This window comes from Indicator indicator, chromosome 37 (assembly GCF_027791375.1).
Source record: "Indicator indicator isolate 239-I01 chromosome 37, UM_Iind_1.1, whole genome shotgun sequence".
NCBI lineage: Eukaryota > Metazoa > Chordata > Aves > Piciformes > Indicatoridae > Indicator > Indicator indicator.
Window position 1 is genome coordinate 2,791,031 of NC_072046.1, and position 22,237 is coordinate 2,813,267.

The 22,237-nt window shown below is 52.7% G+C and overlaps 1 protein-coding gene across 1 annotated transcript in view; it reads left to right on the forward strand.

The window, feature by feature from the left end:
- The window catches only part of LOC128978530 (acid-sensing ion channel 2), a 718,961-nt gene that overhangs the window by 679,028 nt on the left and 17,696 nt on the right, over positions 1 to 22,237 (forward strand). The window contains exons 4-7 of the mRNA XM_054396471.1: positions 10,250 to 10,400; positions 11,719 to 11,775; positions 12,427 to 12,580; positions 13,313 to 13,404. Of these exons, the coding sequence (XP_054252446.1) occupies positions 10,250 to 10,400; positions 11,719 to 11,775; positions 12,427 to 12,580; positions 13,313 to 13,404 (454 nt within the window). The remainder of the gene's footprint in view (positions 1 to 10,249; positions 10,401 to 11,718; positions 11,776 to 12,426; positions 12,581 to 13,312; positions 13,405 to 22,237) is intronic.

Here is a 22,237-nt window from a genome sequence, read left to right on the forward strand (position 1 = left end):
CCAAAAGCAAACTCTGGCTCCATGGTGGTGCAAGGGATCCTTCAGTCCCCCTTCAAAATTAGCTGTCAGTCAGGTGAAAAAAAAAAATATAAAGGAACAAAATCAGCTTTTTTTTTCTTTTCTTTTTTTTTCCCCTCCTCCTCCTAGCAGTGGCTGAGCCCTGTGATTCCTGCAGAGTGGCACTTTCAGGGTGCAGGCTGGGAAGTGCATCATTAATGCAGTGACTGTGTCCTGCTGGGTTGCATTAGCAGCCTCTTAAGAGGGACTTTGCTGGGGAGTTGGTTGGCAGCTGGGTCAGCACTGGGCACTGCCAGCAGGAGCCCTCCTCAATCAGACCTGGCTGCTGGGTTATGGAAGCCAAGCTGGGGCTTGGCTGTGCAGAGCAGGGCTGATGAGGAGCTGCTGAGGGACCTGGGGTTGGTTAGGCAGGAGAGGAAGAGGCTGAGGGAGACCTCATTGCTCTCTACAGCTGCCTGCAAGGAGGCTGCACTGAGGTGGGGGTTGGGCTCTTCTCTCTAGTCTCAGGTGATAGAAGGAGAGGAAATGGCCTGAAATTGTGCCAGGGGTGGGTTAGGTTGGAGATTAGGAACAATTTCTTTGCTGCAAGAGTGGTCAGGGATTGGAAGAGGCTGCCCAGGGAGGTGGTGGAGTCCCCAGCCCTGGAGGTGTTCAGGAAATGTGTGGGACTGGGTTTAATGGCCACGGTGGTGCTGGGTTGAAGATTGTACTTGATGATCTTCAAAGGCTTTGCCAAGCCAAGGAATTCTGTGATAATGTGATTTTTGTGGCCTGCAGAAAGGGTTCTTGTGGAGTGTGACAGCAAATCTGTGCTTCCTTACTGGCAAGATTTGAGGGACAAACCTCCTGGGCTGGCAGGGTTGGATCCTTCCTCCCAGTAGCAAGTCAACAAACTCCTCTCTCAAGGGGCTCATCAGGGGCCATTACCTGCAGCCTCTGTGGTAATTACAGCCCCAAGCCTCCTAACTTCCCTGATGCTCTGTAATTTGCAATCAGAAGCAAACTCTCAACTGATCAGCAGCTAGGTATGGCTGAGGGACCTCAGAGCAGCCTTCCAGGACCTGAAGGGGCTGCAGAAGAGCTGGAGAGGCACTTTGGACAAGGGCTGGGAGTGCCAGGATGAGGGACAATGGCTTTGAGCTGGGAGAGGGGAGATTGAGACTGGAGATGAGGAAGAAATTGTTTAGAGTGAGACTGGGGAGAGCCTGGCACAGGCTGCCCAGGGAGGCTGTGGCTGTCCCCTCCCTGGAGGTGTTCCAGGCCAGGCTGGATGAGGCCTTGAGCAAGCTGGGCTGGGGGGAGGTGTCCCTGCCCATGGCAGGGGGCTGGAATTGGATGATCTTGAAGGTCCCTTCCAACCCAACCCATTCTGTCAATCTATGATGCTATGAATTCACTCAGGGGCTGATGATAAACTGGAGGGAATCACCTGGGAGAGTGTGTGGGACTGAGGGAAAGAGAAAGCAAGCAGCCTGAAGGTTTTTTCCAGGAGGAGGTGTAAGGCTGTGGCTAGGAGGAGCATAGAAACAGCCAGGCTGGAAGAGACCTCCAAGGTCATCCAGCCCAACCTACCACCCAGCCCTACCCAATCAACCAGACCAGGCTGGAAGAGACCTCCAAGGTCATCCAGCCCAACCTACCACCCAGCCCTACCCAATCCAGCAGACCATGGCACCGAGAAGATGCTCTGAGCAAGGCTTTAGGAAATGTGAGGAACTGAATGGGATTGAACAAGGGCAGGAATGGAGTCCTGCAGCTGGGGAAGAACAACTCCATGGCTCAGCTGGGGGCTGAGCTGCTGGGGAAAAGAACCTGGTGGTGCTGGTGGGCAACCAGATGACCATGAGCCAGCAATGTGCCCTCATGGCCAAGAAGGCCAATGGCATCCTGGGGTGGACTAAGAAGAGTGTGGCCAGCAGGCTGAGGGAGGTTCTCCTGCCCTGGTGAGGCTACATCTGGAATATTGTGTCTGGTTCTGGCCTTCCCAGTTCAAGAAGGACAGGGAAGCACTGGAGAGGGTACAGTAAAGGGCTATGAAGAGGGTTAGGGGCCTGGGACATCTCTGTGATGAGGACAGACTGAGAGAATTGAGGCTTTTTAGCCTGGCAAAGAGCAGCCTGAGCAGGGAACTCATCAATGCTGATCAATACCTCAAGGGTGGGTGTCAGGAGGATGGGGCCAGGCTCTTTTCAGTGGTGCCCAGGGACAGGAGAAAGGGTAATGGGCATAAAGCAGAACATGGGAAGTTCCATCTAACATGAGGAGGAACTTCTTTAATGTAAGGGTAACAGAGCCCTGGAGCAGGCTGCCCAGAGAGGTGGTGAAGTCTCCATCTCTGGAGACATCCAAAACCCACCTGGACATGTTCCTGAGTGCCCTTCTCTAGGTGACCCCTGCCCTGGCAGAAGGCTTGGACCCCAGAAGTCCCTTCCAAACCCTCACCACTCTGTAATTCTGTGGAATACTGTTTATTTACTCCTAATTCCCACATGCCACTGCCCACACCCTGCTTGGAAAGCAGAGCCACCACTGCCAGAAGCTGAGAGCCTTTTCCCTGCCTCTGTAATGACACTTTTGGTGCTGTGCCTGCTGGTGGCTGATGCTCTCTGTCCCATGGAGCATGAGGAGGGGATGGATCTCCAAGGCACACTACAGCCCTGTTAAACAATACTGCTCCATCTTCAAACCTGTTGCTTAATTGAAGCCTCTTAAATTTTTATTGCCAAGTTGGCAGAAATTGCCTTTTTTTACTGTGCTTTACATCTCCTCTAACCTGCTGCACTGACAGCAGAGCAGGGAGCAGTCCAGCTGGGGAAGTGGCAACATCTGAGCCCAGCATCTGATCCCACTTTCTGATCCCAGCATCTGATCCCAGCCTCTGGTCCCAGTGTCTGATCCCAGCATCTGGTCCCAGCATCCAATCCCAGAATCTTATCCCAGCATCCACTATGGGAGAGGCTGCAGTGATGCTGCTGAGATGTTAAAACCCAGCCAGGAAAAGGGAGTTCAAAGGAACCAAATCCAGGAGGGACCTCAAGGCTCATCCAGTTCCAGCCCCCTGCCATGGGCAGGGACACCTCCCACCAGCCCAGCTTGCTCCAGGACTCATCCAACCTGGAATTGAACACCTCCAGGGAGGGGACATCCACAACCTCCCTGGGCAACCTGTGCCAGTGTCTCCCCAGCCTCACTCTCAAGAATTTCTTCCTCATCTCCAGTCTCAATCTCTCCTCTCCCAGCTCAAAGCCATTGTCCCTCATCCTGGCACTCCCAGCCCTTGTCCAAAGTCCCTCCCCAGCTCTCCTGGAGTCCCTTCAGGTACTGCAAGGCTGTTCTAAGGTCTGCTTGGAGCCTTCTCTTCCCCAGGCTGAACAGCCCCAACTGTCTCAGCCTGTTCCCATGGGAGAGGTTCTCAAACCCTTTGATCATGTCCATGGCCTCCTCTGGACCCTCAATGTCCTTCTAAGTTATCCATCTCCAGGATCCCAGCCCTCCAAACCATAATTTCCACTGTGTGCAGCCATGCTTTGGTGCCATGCTCCAGTGCAGGGGCATGGGGAGGCATTCCAGACTTAAGGCACAGCAGAACACAAGGTCTGGAGAGGTGGTTTTAGAGATTCATAGAGTGGGTTGGGTTGGAAGGGACCTTAAAGGTCATCTAGTCCCAACCCCTCTGCCATGGGCAGGGACAGCTTCCACTACCCCAGGCTGCTCAAGGCCTCATCCAGCCTGGCCCTGAACACCTCCATGGAGGGAGCATCCACAACCTCCCTGAGCAACCTGTTCCAGTCTCACCATTAATGCTGGGGGGAGGAAAAGCTCAACCCACCACACCCCCACTCTAAAGAATTCCTTCCTCCTCTCCAGTCTAAATCTACCCTCCTCAAGCTCCCACCCATTCCTCAAAAGAGGCAGAAAAAAGGAAAATTTGAGGTGGATTGCTCCAAAGGCAGGAGCAGAGGGAGCTCCTTGGGGTGATCCTTGGGGACCCATCTTTGTTGGGGGGGGTTGACAGCACAGTGTGCCCTGAGCCAGCTCAGGGCTTTGCCCATTGATGAGGGAACAAACCTCATCCATGAAACTGAGCAATTGCCATGGAAACCACTGCCCTGCCTGGGCAGAGCATCCCTGGCTCTGCAGCAGAGCCCACAGGCAGCTGCCCCCCGTGGGCAGTGGGGTGAAAACCCCAGAGGCCTGCAGCTTTGCTCTCACACACCCACCTGAGCCACCCCAGCTCCCTCCACACTGCATTCAGACACAGCCACTGCTGTGGTGCAGGGGAAGCCACCCAGAGAGGAGGTTTTCCACCCTTCCCCCATCAGTCATAATCATAAATGTCCTCTGCAGCCAGCCTTCCCTTTTCCAGGCTGCACACCCCCAGCTCCCTCAGCTGCTCCTCCCCAGCCCTGCCCTCCAGACCCTTCCCCAGCTTCGTTGCCCTTCTGTGGACCTGCTCCATCCCCTCAATGTCCTTCCTGGACTGAGGGGATCCAAAACTGAACTCGGGATGGGGAAGTTCTGAGATTCCCAGTCCCAGTCCCCCAGCTGTGGGAGATGCTTTGCTTAAGGCTGCCACATCCTGGGGCTCTGCTCAGCAGCCAGAAGTTGCTGCCCTGCAGTGGAGAGGTGGATGGGGAGGGGTTGAGGTAAAACAAGGCAGCAAGGAGGTGCCTGTGTGTGACCCAGAGGGGTCTGCAACACAACCAGGAGATGCAGTGGGGAAATTGCCTTTCAAAAGGAAAAAAAAAAAAAACAGCTGCCCTGGGGGTCTGCTGTTGGTGACAGACACAAAGTGCTTCTCTTCCCAGCAGGGAGAAGCCTTTGACTGCAGAGCAAAAAATGCTCCACCAGTGTTAAATGTGACCAGAGGCTTCTTCTGCTCTTCAGTATCAGTGACTGAGAGCCATGGGGAGAGCAAAGGTCCAGTTCCTGCCTGTTTGGGAAGCCAGAGAGCAGGAAAGGGACAAAGTGTGTCTGGGGGCAGTGTGGGAAGGCAGCAAATTCCCAAGGAGTCCCAGAATTCACCCCAGCATGGTGAGGGGTGGAAGGGACCTCTGGAGATCCTCCAGTCCAACCCCCTGCTCAAGCAGGGCACCCACAGCAGCTTGCCCAGGAGCACAATGCCCAGGGGGGGTTGGAAGCTCTCCACACAAGGAGACTCCACAACCTCTCTGGGCAGCCTGCTCCAGGCCTCCAGCACCCTCACACCAAAGAAGTTTCTCCTCCTGTTCAGATGGAACCTCCTGGGGTCCAGTTTTTGCCCTTTGCCCCTTGCCCTGTCCCTGGGCACCACTGAGCAGAGTCTGGCCCCAGCCTCTTGCCCCCCAGCCTTTAGCTCTTGCTGAGCATTGCTCAGCTCCCCTCTGGGGCTGCTCTTCTGCAGGCTCTCAGCTCCAGGGCTCTCAGCCTTTGCTCCTCACAAAGCTCAGCCCCAGGCCACTCAGCATCTCTGTAGCCTCCACTGGACTCTCTCCAGCAGTTCTCAGCCCCTTTTGAACTGGGCCCAGGACTCCAAATGTGGCAGAGTTGAGGGGGAAGAGAATCTCCCTTCATCTGCTGGCCACACTCTGCTTAATTCACCCCAGGAGATGATTTACCTCCTTGGCAAGAAGCCTTGCACAACCTGGGCTAGTTGGAGGTGTCCCTGCCCATGGCAGGGGGCTTGGAACTGGATGATCTTCAAGGCCCCTTTCAACCCAAACCATTCTGTGATTCCATGAATTAATCCTTCAGCTCCTGCACCTCCTGCAGATGTGGTCCCAGTCCAGTGGAACAAAGCCATGCATGAGCTAAACCTGTGCTGCTGACTCCATCACCTTCTGATCCCCTCACTTCCAACCAGAACAAAACTTTAAAGGGCTTGGAAGATCAGTGTGCCTGGTAGAGAGCTGAGCCCAGCTGAGCCCAGGATGATTTATTCTCCTGTCTCATACAAGGTGCACCATATGGGCCCCTTGCTCCCCCACTGATGACTAAATGCTGGCATCTGGTGCTCTGTTAGACTGCAAGTGTAAAGCAAATGAGGAAAGATCCCCCTCAGACAGCACTTGGCTGTTGTCACAGAGATGCTTCTGATGTTTCCAATCCAAGGTGCTGCCTTGCTGCTGATTTTCCAACCCATCCTGTTCAGAGCCTGGCTCCTGGGGGATTTTCTCAGATTGCTTTGGGGTTCTCTCTCATTCATGCCTCAGCAGATGGGATCCCTCTGTCACCTGCTGCATCTTCACATCTGATGTGGTGTGATGGAGCACTGCTGCTCCTCAGATGGGTGCCTGTTGCTCCCAGCAGCTCAACAGCTCTCACTGCTGGTGCTTTTCAAAGCAGCTTGAGCAGCAGAAGGGGCTGAGGCAGAGTTGGGGGATGCCAGAGCTTTGTGGCCTTCAGTGAGCACCCATGGGTGATGCCAGCTCCAGCAGGCACAGCATCCTGTTTGCATGGCACGTCAGGATGTCGTGGTGCTGAGCAGGCCACAGTGGATCTGCCATGGCTGAAAATCTCTGCAAGGTTTTCTCTCTCTTTGGTGCTGCAGAGCAGAGGTGATGCTCACAGGAGCAGGGGGAGGTTGCTGGGTGGATCAGGTGCTTGTGTGAGGGTTGGGAATCATGGAGTCACAGAAGGCATCAGCTTGGAAGGGACCTTCAAAAGTTATCTTGTCCAACCCCCCTGCAGGCAGAAGGGACACCTCCAACTGCAGCAGGTTGCTCAGGGCCACATCAAGACTGACCTTGAATGTTTCCAGGGATGGGGTCTCAAACACTTCTCAGGGCAACCTGTTCCAGTGCCTCACCACTCTCCCTGGGCAGAACTTCCTCCTGATGTCCAACCTAGATCTCCCCTGCTCCAGTTTCAAACCACTTTCCCTCATCCTAGCACCCCAAGTACTGAAATGCTGCTCTAAGGTCTCCCTGGAGCCTTCTCTTCCCCAGGCTGAAAACCCTCCCCTCTCCCAGCCTGCCTTTGTAGGAGAGGTTCTCCAGCCCTCTGATCATCTTTGTGACTGCCTCTAGACCCTCTCCATCAGCTCTCTGTTGTGTTGGGGGTCCCAGAGCTGGACACAGCAGTGCAGGTGAGGTCTCCCCAGAGCAGAGGGGCAGGATCCTCTCTCTCCATCTCTGGCCATGCTGCTTTGAATGCAGCCCAGGCTGCCCTTGGCCTCCTGTGCTGCCAGTGCCCATTGCTGGCTCCTGCCCAGCTTCTCCCCCACCAGCACCCTCAGGTCCTTCTCTCATCATCCCTCAGCCTGTGCTGGCACCGAGGGCGGCCCTGATCCAGCTGCAGGACCTTGCACTTCACCTTCTCCAGAAGAGACTCAAAGCAATCCCCATGGAGCTGTGTAGCTGAGCCCTGCTCCCTTGCTCCATCACCACTGTGTTTCATTGTTTGTTTTAGGATGTGATTAATGTTGCTCCATTTTTCAGGGAGGGTTTGTTGGGCCAGATGCTTTGCCAGCACAAAACCTCCTGGGTGTGGAGCAGAGCACAGCAAATTGGACAAAGCTTTGAGATACCAAGAAGGAAGGGGCAAAGGAACTCATTTTCTGCTCTCTAGCAAAGAGTGAAGGAAGGGGCAAAGGAACTCATTTGCTGCTCTCTAGCAAAGAGTGGTGCAGAGCAATTAGCAAATTCAGAGGACTGAAACACCTCCACTGTGGGGACAGGCTGGAAGAGTTGAGGCTGTTCAGCCTGGAGGGGAGAAGGCTCCAGGGAGACCTCAGAGCAGCCTTCCAGTACCTGAAGAGGCTGCAGGGACTTTTGCCAAGGGCTGGGAGTGCCAGGATGAGGGACAATGGCTTTGAGCTGGGAGAGGGGAGACTGAGACTGGAGATTGGGAAAAAATTCTTTGCAGTGAGGGTGGGGAGACACTGGCACAGGTTACCCAGGGTGGCTGTGGCTGTCCCCTCCCTGGAGGTGTTCAATTCCAGGCTGGATGAGGCCTTGGGCAACCTGGGCTGGTGGGAGGTGTCCCTGCCCATGGCAGGGGGTTGGAACTGGATGATCTTGAAGGTCCCTTCCAACCCAACCCATTCTGTGACTCTCTGCAGTGGGAAATGCTGCCAAGCTGCCAGCAGGAGCAACAAGGTACATTTGGCTATGGTTTTCCTCCAGCATGTTCTGGGCTCTGAGTTAAGGTTTCTGTGGTACAACGTGGGAGTCCTCCCTGTCTTGTCTTTGTGTTTGTTTGTTGGCTCTGGAGCAGAGGAGCTTGCTAAAGGCTCTCACTTGGCAAAAGCCAAAGCATGGCTTTGTCCCCTCAAGAACAGCATTAACCTGGTGCCCTAGGGGGATCCTCTGTGGCAAGAGGAGGGAGATCACAAAACCGCAGAATCACTGAGTGTTAGGGGTTGGAAGGGACCTCTGGAGCTCATCCAGTCCAACCCCTCTGCCAGAGCAGGATCACCCAGGGCAGGGCACACAGAACACATCCAGCTGGGGTTGGAAAGTCTGCAGAGAAGGAGACTCCACAACCTCTCTGGGCTAGCCTGCTCCAGGCCTCCAGCACCCTCACAGGGACAAAGTTTTCCCTTTCCCTTGCCTCCTCTGCTCCAGCTTGCCCCCAGTGCCCCTTGTGCTGTCCTTGGATATCCCTGAGCAGAGCCTGGCTCCAGCCCTGCACATCTTTGACACCCTCAAGCTCCTCTGCTCCAAGCAGCCTCAGCTCCCTCAGCCTGGCCTCACAGGAGATGTTCCACTGCCTGCAGCAGCTCTGGGGCTCTGTGCTGGACTCTCTCAAGCAGTTCCCTGAGGTCCTTCTTGAACTGAAGGACCCAGAACTGGACACAATATCCTAGATGCAGCCTCACTGGGGCAGGATAGAGGTGATGCAGAGCAGCATAGAGGTGACATAGGGCAGCACAGAGGTGATGCAGGACACAGCAGAGATGACATAGGGCAGAGTAGAGGTGGTGTAGGGCAGAGTAGAGGTGGTGTGGGGCAGAGTGGAAGTGGTGTGGGGCATAGCAGAGGTGGTGTAGGGCAGAGTAGAGGTGGTGTGGGGCAGAGTAGAGGTGGTGTGGGGCAGAGCAGAGGTGGTGTGGGGCAGAGTGGAGGTGGTGTAGGGCAGAGTAGAGGTGATGTAGACAGAGCAGAGCTGGTGTGGGGCAGAGTGGAGGTGATGTAGGGAAGAGCAGAGGTGATGCAGGACAGAGCAGAGGTGGTGCAGGACAGAGCAGAGCAGAGGTGGTGCAGGACAGAGCAGAGCAGAGGTGGTGCAGGGCAGAGCAGAGCAGAGGTGGTGCAGGACAGAGCAGAGCAGAGGTGGTGCAGGACAGAGCAGAGCAGAGGTGGTGCAGGGCAGAGCAGAGCAGAGGTGGTGCAGGACAGAGCAGAGCAGAGGTGGTGCAGGACAGAGCAGAGCAGAGGGTGCAGGGCAGAGCAGAGGTGGTGCAGGGCAGAGCAGAGGTGGTGCAGGACAGAGCAGAGCAGAGGTGGTGCAGGGCAGAGCAGAGGTGGTGCAGGACAGAGCAGAGCAGAGGTGGTGCAGGGCAGAGCAGAGCAGAGGTGGTGCAGGGCAGAGCAGAGGTGGTGCAGGACAGGGCAGAGCAGAGGTGGTGCAGGGCAGAGCAGAGCAGAGCAGGGCAGAGCAGAGCAGAGGTGGTGCAGGACAGAGCAGAGCAGAGGTGGTGCAGGACAGAGCAGAGGTGGTGCAGGACAGAGCAGAGCAGAGGTGGTGCAGGGCAGAGCAGAGCAGAGCAGAGCAGGGGGCAGAGCAGAGCAGGCAGGCAGAGGTGCAGGCAGAGCAGAGGTGGTGCAGGCAGGCAGAGCAGAGCAGAGGGGTGCAGGACAGAGCAGAGGTGGTGCAGGACAGGCAGAGGTGGTGCAGACAGAGCAGAGCAGGTGGTGCAGGCAGAGCAGAGCAGAGCAGAGCAGAGGTGGTGCAGGCAGAGCAGAGCAGGCAGAGCAGAGGTGGTGCAGGACAGAGCAGAGCAGAGGTGGTGCAGGGCAGAGCAGAGGTGGTGCAGGACAGAGCAGAGCAGAGGTGGTGCAGGGCAGAGCAGAGCAGGCAGGCAGGCAGAGTGTGCGGCAGAGCAGGCAGGCAGGCAGAGCAGAGGTGGTGCAGGGCAGAGCAGAGGTGGTGCAGGACAGAGCAGAGCAGAGGTGGTGCAGGACAGAGCAGAGGTGGTGCAGGGCAGAGCAGAGGTGACATAGAGCAGAGCAGGTGGTGCAGGGCAGCACAGGGCAGAGCTGCTGTGCCCACTGCTGATGGTGGTCCCCCTGTGCCCTCTGTCTTGCAGCTGACCTACCTGCCTCCGCCCTGGGGTGAGTGCCGCTCGTCGGACTTGGGCTTAGACTTCTTTCCCGTTTACAGCATCACAGCCTGCAGGATCGACTGTGAGACTCGCTACATCGTGGAGAACTGCAACTGCAGGATGGTGCACATGCCAGGTCAGTGCCCCAGGGGCACCCCCAGCCCTGCCCAGCCCAGCCTGCTGAGGGTTAGCCAGCTGCAAAAGGGATTACAGGAATGCCTTTCCTGAAGGGGTGAAGGACGCTGGACAGCTCTGGCAGAGAGGCCTGGAATCGGGACAGGACTTGGCAGAGGGGCTCTGGGTCTCAAGCTGGGCCACGGGAGGTTTGGGCTGGATGGGAGGAAGAAAACCTTCACAGGAAGAGGGATTTGGAAAGGGCTGCCTGGGGAAGTGGAGGACTCACCCTCCCTGGAAGCGTTTGGAAAGAGACTGGATGAGGCACTTGGTGCCAGGGGTTAGTTGATTGGATGGTGCTGGGTGACTGGTTGGACTTGGGGACCTCCAAGGGCTTTTCCAACCTGGTTCATTCTGTGTGATTCTATGTGGTTGTTTAGTCTGGAGATGAGGAGGGTGAGGGGAGACCTCATTGCTCTCGGCAGCTCCTTGAAGGGTTGCAGTGAGATGGAATTGGTCTCTCCTCCCTAGTTGCAGGTGATAGAAGGAGAGGAAATGGCCTCAAGTTGCACCAGGGCAGGTTTAGGTTGGAGAGAAGGAAAAATTCCTTTGTTTCAGGAGTGGTCAGGGACTGGAACAGGCTGCCCAGGGAGGTGGTGGAGTCACCAGCCCTGGAGGTGTTAAAAATATATATCATAGAATCCCAGAACAGTCTGAGTTGGAAGGGACCTAGTTCCAATCCCTCTGCCATGGGCAGGGACACCTCCCCCCAGCCCAGCTTGCTCAAGGCCTCATCCAGCCTGGCCTTGAACCCCTCCAGGCAGGGCACATCCACAGCCTCCCTGGGCAACCTGTGCCAGTCTCTCCCCACCCTCACTCTCAAGAATTTCTTCCTCATCTCCAGTCTCCATCTCCCCTCTTCCAGCTTCCATCCATTCCCCTTCATCCTCTCCCTGCATGGCCTTGCAAAAGGTTCCTCTGCATGTGGCCATGGCACCTGGGGACATGGTTTAATGGCCATGGAGGTGTTAGGTCAGTGGTTGGACTTGGTGACCATAGAGGTCTGCTCCAATGGGAACAATTCTATGATTCCCCTTAGTCAGCCCCAGTCAAGCTCCTCGGTGCTGTTTCCAGCAGCCCCCTCCTCAGTTTGCAAGAAGTGACCCCCAGGGCAGGCAGAGGTGGGGCAGACACTGCAGTGCCTCTGCTGCCCCTCCCCAGGCTGGGCTCTCTTTGCTAATGGGAGGTCCTTGTGGCTGCTGTGGAGAGCCCAGCAGGTCCCAGGTCCCTTGCAGGGGTGGTGGCTGAAGCTCACTGATGGTTGTGTCCTTTCCACACAGGGGATGCTCCCTTCTGCACCCCAGAGCAGTACAAGGAGTGTGCAGAGCCTGCTCTTGGTGAGTACCCAGAGGTGAAGCTGGGCTCCATGGGTGTTCCAAACTGGAGGGACTTCAGCAGCCTCTGTCCTGCTGGCTGTCAGGGCTGGGGTCATCCAGAGCAGCTTCCACCTGGCAGTGGGTTTTGATGGGACCCAACTTGTTGGGAAGGGCTGGGTGCACCCTGGGGTGAAGCTTCTTCTGGTTCTACCTGGACTTGGGGGCTCCATCAGCATAGTGAGCACCCCAGGATGTGCAGGAGGGCAACAGATCCGGGTGTGGGTTGGAGATGCAGGGACCTGGTGTGTGTCTGGATGGAGGGGAGGCTATCACCACGTGCTGGTGGAGGCTCCTTCTCCAAGATGATGATGATGATGACCTTGCAGTGAAGTGGAAGAGAAATATCCAGGAGTGGGTTTCCTCCAGCTTTCCTGAGAGGTTGTGACTCCTTGGCCCCTCTCTGGGTGTCATGACCAGCACAAAGCCTCTCTCCAAGATGATGATGGTGAACTTGCTGTGAAGTGGAGGAGAAATAGCCAGGACTGAGCTGCCTGCAGCCTTTCCTGAGAGGTTGTGACTCCTTGGCCCCTCTCAGGGTGCCATGGACCTTCACTCCCACACCTGCTGTGTGTCCCTGACTCCCTGAGCTCTAACTCTTGTCACCTCCTCCAGGTTTGCTTGCTGAGAAGGACAGCAATTACTGCATCTGCAGGACACCCTGCAACCTGACCAGGTACAACAAAGAGCTCTCCATGGTCAAGATACCCAGCAAGACCTCAGCCAAGTACCTGGAGAAGAAATTCAACAAGTCAGAAAAATACATCTCGTGAGTGCTGCCGAGGGGACAGCTCCTTGCTTTGTGGGGGGAAGGGTCTGCAGAGCCCCACTGCCTCCTCAAAGCAGCCTCTGCTGATCCCAAAACCTTGCCAAGGTCACCAAGCAGGGGAATGTCCTCCAGGGTGGGTGGGTTAGGGTGGAATCCTTGAAGAGCTGAGGTGAAGGTGGCTTTCTCCTCAGTAGGTGTTCCCAGGCAGCTGTTTGTTCCTCCCCTGGCCTCATTTCCATGAGCATGCTCCACATCCACCACAAAAAAAAAAAAAACAGTGCAAAACCTTCTCTCACCTTGATGGGGAAGCCCAAATCTTGCTGGCCCTGTCTGAGATGTGGCTGCTCTCCACCTAAGGCTGGGCTGTGGACCTCAAGCAGCTGCTGTCTTGCATCTCTGCCAGCCCTGGGCACCTGGAGGCCTCGTGGGGGCAGTGAGAGTTATTCCATGTTAAGCATCTTTTGGACTCCTAGCATCAAAGTGAGATCCAGAAGGATCCTGGGGAAACATTTTCCAGCTTCTGCTAAGGCTGCCAGGATCCTAACGGATTCCTAATGGATCCTGATCCTGCTGGGCTGCAGGAGGTCCCAAGTGTCTCTGGATTGCTGAGGAGCCCAGAAAGAGAACAGTCAGGAGAGGGGGGAGGGATAAATCCCCAAAGCCCCATGATTTTCTCTTGTCCCAAAGCACCCAAGGCTGCTGCTGGCTGATGCTGTTGTCCTCTTCCTACAGAGAGAATATTCTTGTGCTGGACATATTTTTTGAGGCACTCAACTATGAGACAATTGAGCAGAAGAAAGCCTACGAAGTGGCAGCCTTACTTGGTAAGGAGAGCTCAGGGCTGCAGTTTGGAGGCTTGGGTGAGCCTGTGCTGGGCTCTGGCTGTGGCTGTGGGCCAGGCAGGGGCTGGGCATGCACAGCTTAGGTGCATTGCCTTGGGAATCCCAGCAAGGTGCAGTCCCCTTCCTGGCCAGCATGCTTCCTTGGTTGTCTTCCAACACCAAGCTGTCCCAGGGGTGGCCCTGGGAGCACAGCTGGTCACCTGTGCAGGGTCAACATGAGCTGCTCCACCTCTGCATGCTGCCAGGGCCCTGTCATTTGGAAGCCCCTGGGCCAAGTGGGTGATGGATGCTCTCTGTGGTGCTGGAAGAGCAGTGTGTGGAGGAGGACAGTTCTTAAAGCCATCTACCCATCCCCCCCTTACATGCTCCAAATCCAGGCCAGCCAGGACCCTGAGCTCTTTGCCTTTGGCTGGTGGCCCACAGCATGATGGAGAAGGTGGAGGAGTTGTTGGCTTGCTGAACCTCACACTTGGTCATGCTTTGTGGGTGCCAGCTAGAGATGTGGGTGCTTGGGACCCACTGGGTTTGAAGGTGGAGAGGTTCAGTCAGGAGAATCAAGCCTGCTCTGTGCCCATGCTGAGCCCTGCAGCCATCCCCAGGTGCCACCCCAAGTGCCTAGATCCCTCCTGGGGTGCAGGGAGTGATCAGCACCTTCCTTTGAAGGCAGAATCCAGGTCATGCCAGAGGGCTGGACTTGGTGAGCCTGCCCCAGGATGGGGACACTGAGGGGAGCAGAGCATCCCACAGCCCTTTGGGTGCCCCCACACCACCCCACACTGGCAGCTCTGCACAGGGTACCTGCTGTGAGCCCTTCTGCACCAGGTGTGGGTTCCCCAAGAGTGCTGCAGTGAGGAGGAGGAGCAGGAGGATGCTGGTGATGAAGCCTCTTTATTTGCATGACCTTGCATGACCCTTGCTCCCAGGGCACTGTGGGCTTTGGGCAGAGTCTCATCCTTCCCCAGGCCTCAGCCCCAGCTCTTTGCCCCCAGGCAGCTTCATTCCTCTTTCTTCTGTCTCTGTCTTAGGGTCACCCACAGCAGAGGTCCTGTAGACCCCCCAGCAGTGGCAGCCTTTTGCTTTTTTTCTCCCTCCTCATTCATTTATTAAAATCCCCTCTCCTAATCTAAATACAATCACCCCCCCTAAATTTTCCCTACCCTCATTCCCATCCCTCTCTTCTTCATACAAACTTTATAACTTCTCCATATTCTATAATTCTTATCACCTTCCTTATTCATCTTCCTTATTCCCCCCTATTTAATTTTTTTTATACTCATTTCTTTTCCAATACCCATTTCTTCAAAATCTTACCCCCAACCCCCCCCTACATAATTAAATTTCAACCTAACCAAAATCACATCTTATTTTTTCCCATTAATTAATCCCTTTTCTTTATATTATAACCCAATTTTATAACCTTCTTTCATTCATCTTGATCTCCCATCTTATTAACTTCTTATAATCATTCTTTTTTTATTCCCATCATTAATCTTACCAACCTCCCCCCACCACCATCTACATACTCTTTTATCAACCTCCCTCCAATTCCCAACAAAACATTAAAACACCTTACCCCTCCATTTTCACCTCCCTCTCCGCCTAATCTCATTAAACCACCCTCTACAATCAAAAATTCTTATTTTAAAACCTTAATTTTTATAACCACCAAACACCAACCCAAACCAACCCATCCCCATTAAATTTCCAAAAATTTAAAATTTAAATTTTAATCCTATATCATCACATCCTCATTAAACTCATCCTAAACTTAAAAAACCAACTTAACTCATCATTACAACTCCTTTCTCCCTAAAACTATTCTCCCTTACCAACCATTCATACAATCATTAACTCCTCAAATATTAAATTTACCCACCAAATAAAACCCCCAAAATTTATTATCCACTTCCACACCCACCCCCACATTCCATAACCCTTAATTCCTTTTCAAATTCCCACCCAATCTCCCATCCCTTCTTCACCCTTCCTCCACCCCCCTTTACATTCCATACTCCATACTCTACCCAATTTTCTATTACCCCCCACCCCTACCTCCTAACCCAATTATAAACTCATTCCCATTCAATCACCTATCCTCTCTATCAACTCCATTTTAATCCTTCCCCTTATCTCCTTCACCCCCCCCATTCTACATCACCCCTAATTCTTCCACATTCCTTCATTTCTATATTCTTTTTAACTATTATTACCCCCCCCACAACTTTTCAATTCTCCACCAATTACCCTTCTTCCCTCTTTCTATTTTTATAACCTATTCTCCATCTCCTTACATTATCCAACTCTTCTCATTCTACATCTTTTTACCCCACTTATCCCTCTTCTTAAATTCCCCCCTTATCTTTCCTTTCATCTCTTCCCCCCATTAAAAATCCATTTACCCAATTTCCTTCTCTCAAAATCAATCAATCTTCCCCTAAAATCCCTTTATTTTTCCATTCCTTACCTTTCTTATTAATCTTCCCCCATCATTTCAATCACCCACTCACCCCTTCCCATTACTTCCTTTTCCCCCTTCACTCCCTAACCCCCATCATTCTTCCACCACACTTATTCTCTACACACTATTAACCCCACTTTCATTTTACCCCAATTCCCCAACCTTAACCCAACATTTTCCTCCAAAAACCACCTAATCCACACAAACTCAAACACCAACTACATACACCCATCACTCACCCCTAACCCTAAAAATTCTAAACACATTCCTTCCCCTCCATACACTCTAAAAAACTCCATCCTCCAAAATAATAACCCCTCTCCTCTCTAAATACCCCCCAACACATTAAATATATCAACAACCATATCTACCATTTAATTTCCATTCAATATTTTCATATTCCCTATCTTTTATTATTTCTATTCCATTAAATTCTTACTTCCATTTATTAATTACATTCCTATATATAAAACCATTATCCAAGTCTTCCTCATTTTTCATACATTATACTACACCCACACTTTTACCAACCCTAAACACAACATCTACCTCAATTTTTTGTATTTCTTTATCCTCCCAATCATCCTTATTTTATTTCCCCCCTATCCCCTTAAACCATATCCCCATCCACCACCATACTAACTAACTCTTATTTTTTCCATTTATATTCTCAAACCATCCCACCCCCTCTCTAACTTACAATTTTTTAAAACTAAAAACAAATAACCCCTCTCATATCATTATCTTCCTCTCTAACCCTCCCACTTTTATTTTAATAATATCATCATTCCCCCCCCTAAATTAATTTCACCATATTTTTCAAACATATTCCATATCTCAACCCTATAAATCCCAAATTTTCAAAAACCCTCAAAAAAAAAAAAAAAAACCACCCATCTACATTCACCCACCACAATTTTCCAACCATCTATAATCAAAAACAAACCAATATTCTTAATATAATTTCCCCACTTCATAACAAAAATAAACTCTCCATCTTCAATCCTCCTCTTATTTTCCTTCCACATACTATTACCACTTCCCTTCCTTTTCCTTTCCCCCATTACTTTCTTAACCAATCCTTTCTTATCCCTACTAAATATTATATTTTATTCTTTCCTTCTCCTTCATTCCCCTCTCTTAATATTCTTAACACATTATATTCTCTCAACCCCCCCCCCTTTCCCCATTATCACCATTTACTATATATTATCCATCCTTTCCTAATTCTACTATTCTTCCTTGCATCTTACCAACCACTACCACCCCATTTCATTTTTTATTCTCATTCACCAATACCCTTTATTCTTTCAATCTCCTTATTTGCCTATATTTTTATTAAAAATAAATCTTAACACTTTTATCCCCCTATTTTATTCTTTTTCATAAATTCTTTTTTCATCCATATCAACAAATCTAAATCAAATTCTCCTTTTTTCATTTCCCCAACTAAACCAATAATCATAACAACTCTACTTCTCCCAACATATCTCTCCCAATTCCTTATAAACTATACCTACTTCCTATATCTCCATCATCCCTCCCTTTCCTTCCCCATCTCTATACCCTCTTCTTTCACTAACCTATTCAACAGCCCTTAATATTTCTATCTTAATATCATCCTCCCCCCCCCATCCCCCCCCTAACATTTATAACTTCCCACTCTATACCATTCTCAATTATCTTATCCCTTATCAACTCACAATAAATTAACTCATATCCCCTCCTCAAACAATCCACTCTAAAAATATTTCTTTTCACCTACCCATCCTCCCCACCCTATTTCTACTTTACTATCATATTTCATTCTTCAAATATAAAAACCCTCCCCCATCCTCATATTCTCTTTACTCTTCCCCACCCCCTTCATTCTCCTATCATCTTTCTAATTTTATAATATCCATAATATCCTCTCTCTCACTTTCTCTAACTATCTCCCTACCTATCCTTTTAACTTTCTCATCTTCTTTTCAATTTCCCTTGATTCTATCCTTCACTTTCATTCAAATCTATTCTTTTTTCTCATCTCTATTCTCATCTTCCTCCCAAACTCTATCTTTATTTTCTCCATTCCCTTAATCTTTCTTATATTCATCAACTTCTTATAACCTTCTTATTCATCTTAATCTCCATTTATTATTTCTTATACCATCATTCCTTTTTAATTCTCATTCATCTAAATCTATCCACCACCCCCAACAATTTAACTTCATCTTATCTCATCCTATAACTCTATTCCTATCTATACCACCCTTCCATCATAAATTACTCCCCCTTCCTTCTACCCTCTAACCCCCTAACCTCACCCTACACCTACTCAATCTTATCCCCTCCACCTCTACCACCTTACCCCACCCATCCTTCTCCAACCCCCCTTTTCTACATCCCCTTCCATCCACCCTTATTTTTAATTCCACTCACACCTCTCCTTCTCACCCCCCCCATTCCTCCATACCTTTAATCCTCCACCATCCCTCATAAACCCACATTATCTCATCCCAAAATAACACCTAAATCCACCAATACCAATTAACACATATCCCCCCCCCCCTCTATTCCCACCAATCCCCCCCCACTCACAATCCTTCCCAATCACCTCACCACACCTCAACACAACCCCACCCCCCCCTTTCAACTACACAAACTTTTCTCATCACCCTACCCCCCCAACCAATATCACACCAATTCACACCACCTCTTACCACATAAACAATCCCATTTTCTCCCCCCATTCCCCTTCAATCCTCTATTAACTCCTTCTCTCCATCTCTTACTCCTCCCAACACTCATCATTCCCCCAAACCAATCATCCCCTTCACCAAATTCAACAATTCCCCCCCCCCAATACAACCATCCTCCCAATCATCCCCCCTCCCACCCTCAAAAAATATTCTCATCAAACCCCTCCTCACTCCCACACCCCATTATCCATACACAACAACCACCCAAACCACCTCCCCCCCTTAACCCACACCCCACCACCCCCCTCCCCCCCCCCCCACCCCCCCCCCCCCCCCCCCCCCCCCCCCACCCCCCTACCCCCCTCACCCCACACCCACCCCCCCCCACACCACCCTCCTCCCCCCCTCCCCCTCACCCCCCCCCCCTCCCCCCCCCCCCCCACCCCAAACCCCCACACCCCCACCCCCCCCCCCCCCCCCCCCCCACCCCTAAACTCCACAACCCCCCACCCAACACCCCACAACCCACCCCCCCCACCCCCAACCCCCCAACCCCCCCCCCTCCCCCCCCACCCCCACTCCCCCACCTATCCCCACACACCCCCACCAACCACACACACACACACAACCCCACCCACCCCCCCCACACCCACCCCCCCCACACCCCAACAAATAAACCCCTCCCCCCCCCCCCCCCCCCCCCCTCCCCCCCCCCCCCCCCCCCCACCCCACCCCCCACCCCCCACCCCACCCCCCCCCCCCCCCCCCCCCACCCCCCCCCCCACCCCCCCCCCCCCCCCCCCCCCCCCCCCCCCCCCCACCCCCCCCCCCCCCCCCCCCCCCCCCCCCCCCCCCCATCCCCCCACCCCCCCCCCCCCCCCCACCCCCCCCCCCCCCCCCCCACCCCCCCCCCCCCCCCCCCCCCCCCCCCCCCCCCCCCCCCCCACCCCCCCCACCCCCCCCCCCCCCCCCCACCCCCCACCCCCCCCCCCACCCCCCCCCCCCCCCCCCCCCCCACCACACCCACCACCCCACAAAACACCAACCAACCCCAACACAACCAACAACCAACCAACACCACCACCAACACCAAACACCAACAACCCCAACAACACCAACCAAACAACCCCACACCCCACACCAACCCCCCACCCAAACAACCCCAACACACAACCCCCCCCCCCCCCACATCCACCCAACCCCACCCCACCCCAACACCAACCAAACACACCAAACACCCACACAATCACACACCAACCCCAAACAGCCAACCAACCCCCAACACCAACCACACACCAATCCAACCAACCCACCCCACCACCAACCACCCACCAAACACCAACCCAACAGCACCCCACCCCCACACCACCCACAACACAACCACCAACACACAATCCACCCCACCACCCAACACCAACATACCACCCCCCAACCACCACCAGATCACCAACCAATCCCCCCCCCCCACCCGCACCCCACCAACACAAACACACAACCAACCAACCAACACCAACCAACACCATCCAACCCCCACCCCTCAACCCAACCCAACCAACACCAACCAAACAGCAAACCAACCACCACCAACACAATCCAACCAACAAACACCAACCAAACACCAACCAACCAACACCAAACACCAACCAACCACCAACACCAACCCAACACCAACCAACCACCACCCAACCAAACAACCAACACCAGACCAAACCACCAACCAACCAACACCAAACATCAACCAACCAACAAACACCAACCAAACACCAACCAACAACCCAATCAAGCACCAAACACACCAACCAAACCAACACAAAACAAAACAGCAACAAACACCAACACAACACCAAACCAACCAACCCAACCAAACACCAACACACAACAAACACCACAACAAACACACAACCAAACACCAACCAACCAACACCAACCAAACAACCACAACAGCCAACCAACACCAACCACACAAACCAAACACCCAACCACAACACACAACAAACCACCAACCCAACAACACCAACCAAACACCAAACCAACCAACACCAAACACAACAACAACCAAACACCAACCACCACAACACCAACAAAACCCAACCAAAACACCAACAACCAACCAACACAACCAAACACCAACACAACCAACACCAACAAACCCCAACCAAACACCAACCAACCAACCAACACACAACTCAAACACAAACCCAACCAAACACCAAACACAAACCAACCACCCAACACAACCAAACACCAACCAAACACCAACCAAACACCAACAACCAACCAACACCAAACAAAACAAACCAACCAAACCAACCAAACAATCACCCAACACCACCAAAACAACCAACCAACCAACCAACACCAACCAAACACACCAAACCCCACCAACCAACCACCAACCAACCACCAACCACAGCAACCACCCAAACACAACCACAAAACCAGCACAACCACAAACCAACCAACAACCAACCAACAACCAACAACAAACCAACCAACCAACCAAAAAAAACCCAAACACGAAGCCCAAATGTTTCACATCTGTGATAGCACCCCAAAAAAAACAAACCCCACTCCCCCCTTGCATGCAGGTCTTTTGCTGACATCCAGGTTGTTCCTGTCTGTCTTGATCAGCTCTGTTCCTCTTTGCAGTCTCTGATTTTCACTACCAGAAGGACCTCTTGGGCCCAGCCATCCCAACCATTACTAACGTCGTAGGCTGAAATAGAATAAAGAAACAAAAAGTCCCCAGCTCTTGGATTCTTTTTTTTTCTTCTTTGTCTTGTTCTTGTCCTTGTGTCAGGCTGTGATGATTCTTATGCTGCAAGCCTGGGTCCCACCCAGCAAGGCCAGGTCACCACTGGGGCTTCATCAACACTACCAATCCCCACCTCCAGGTGAGCATCCCTGGAGAGGGGGCCAGCTTTTGAGTTGGATCCATCTCCCCGCCAACCTCTCAACTGATGCTCTTCCATCTCCTGTGCCTGGAATGGTCGTGTCCTGTGGTTTGGGGAGGGGTCACAGCGGGGGTGGGTGGCGGGGGTTGGTGGGATTTTGGGGTGAGTTCTTTTTGTTTTTTTTTTTTTCTTTAAAGGGATTTCTTTCTCTTTTTTTTTTTTCTTTTTTATTCTATTTCCCCCACTCCCATTTAATGGATTCTGTGCTTTCTCCTCATTCTTCCATGGACTGATATTAAAGCTGGTCTTGTGGAAATTGGCCAGGCTGTGTCATTTCTGCCTTGTCCCCCACCACACCAAGCTGGAGCCTCCTCAACACAGGGTGAGGAGCAGAGCCCTGGACAAACTCACCCTGCAGAAGGTGAGGAGCAGAGCCTTGAACAAATTCATCCTGCACAGGGTGAGGAGCAGAGCCTTGAACAAATTCATCCTGCAGAGGGTGAGGAGCAGAGCCCTGAACAAACTCATCCTGCACAGGGTGAGGAGCAGAGCCCTGAACAAACTCATCCTGCACAGGGTGTGGTAGGCAGTACCCAGGGACAAGCTCATCCTGTGCAGGGTTGAGGGCAGACACAGGACAAGCTCACCTGGCAGGGTGAGGAGCAGACACCAGGACAAGCTCATCTGCACAGGGTGAGGAGCAGACACCAGGACAAGCTCATCTGCACAGGGTGAGGAGCAGACACAGGACAAGCTCATCCTGTGCAGGGTGAGGAGCAGAC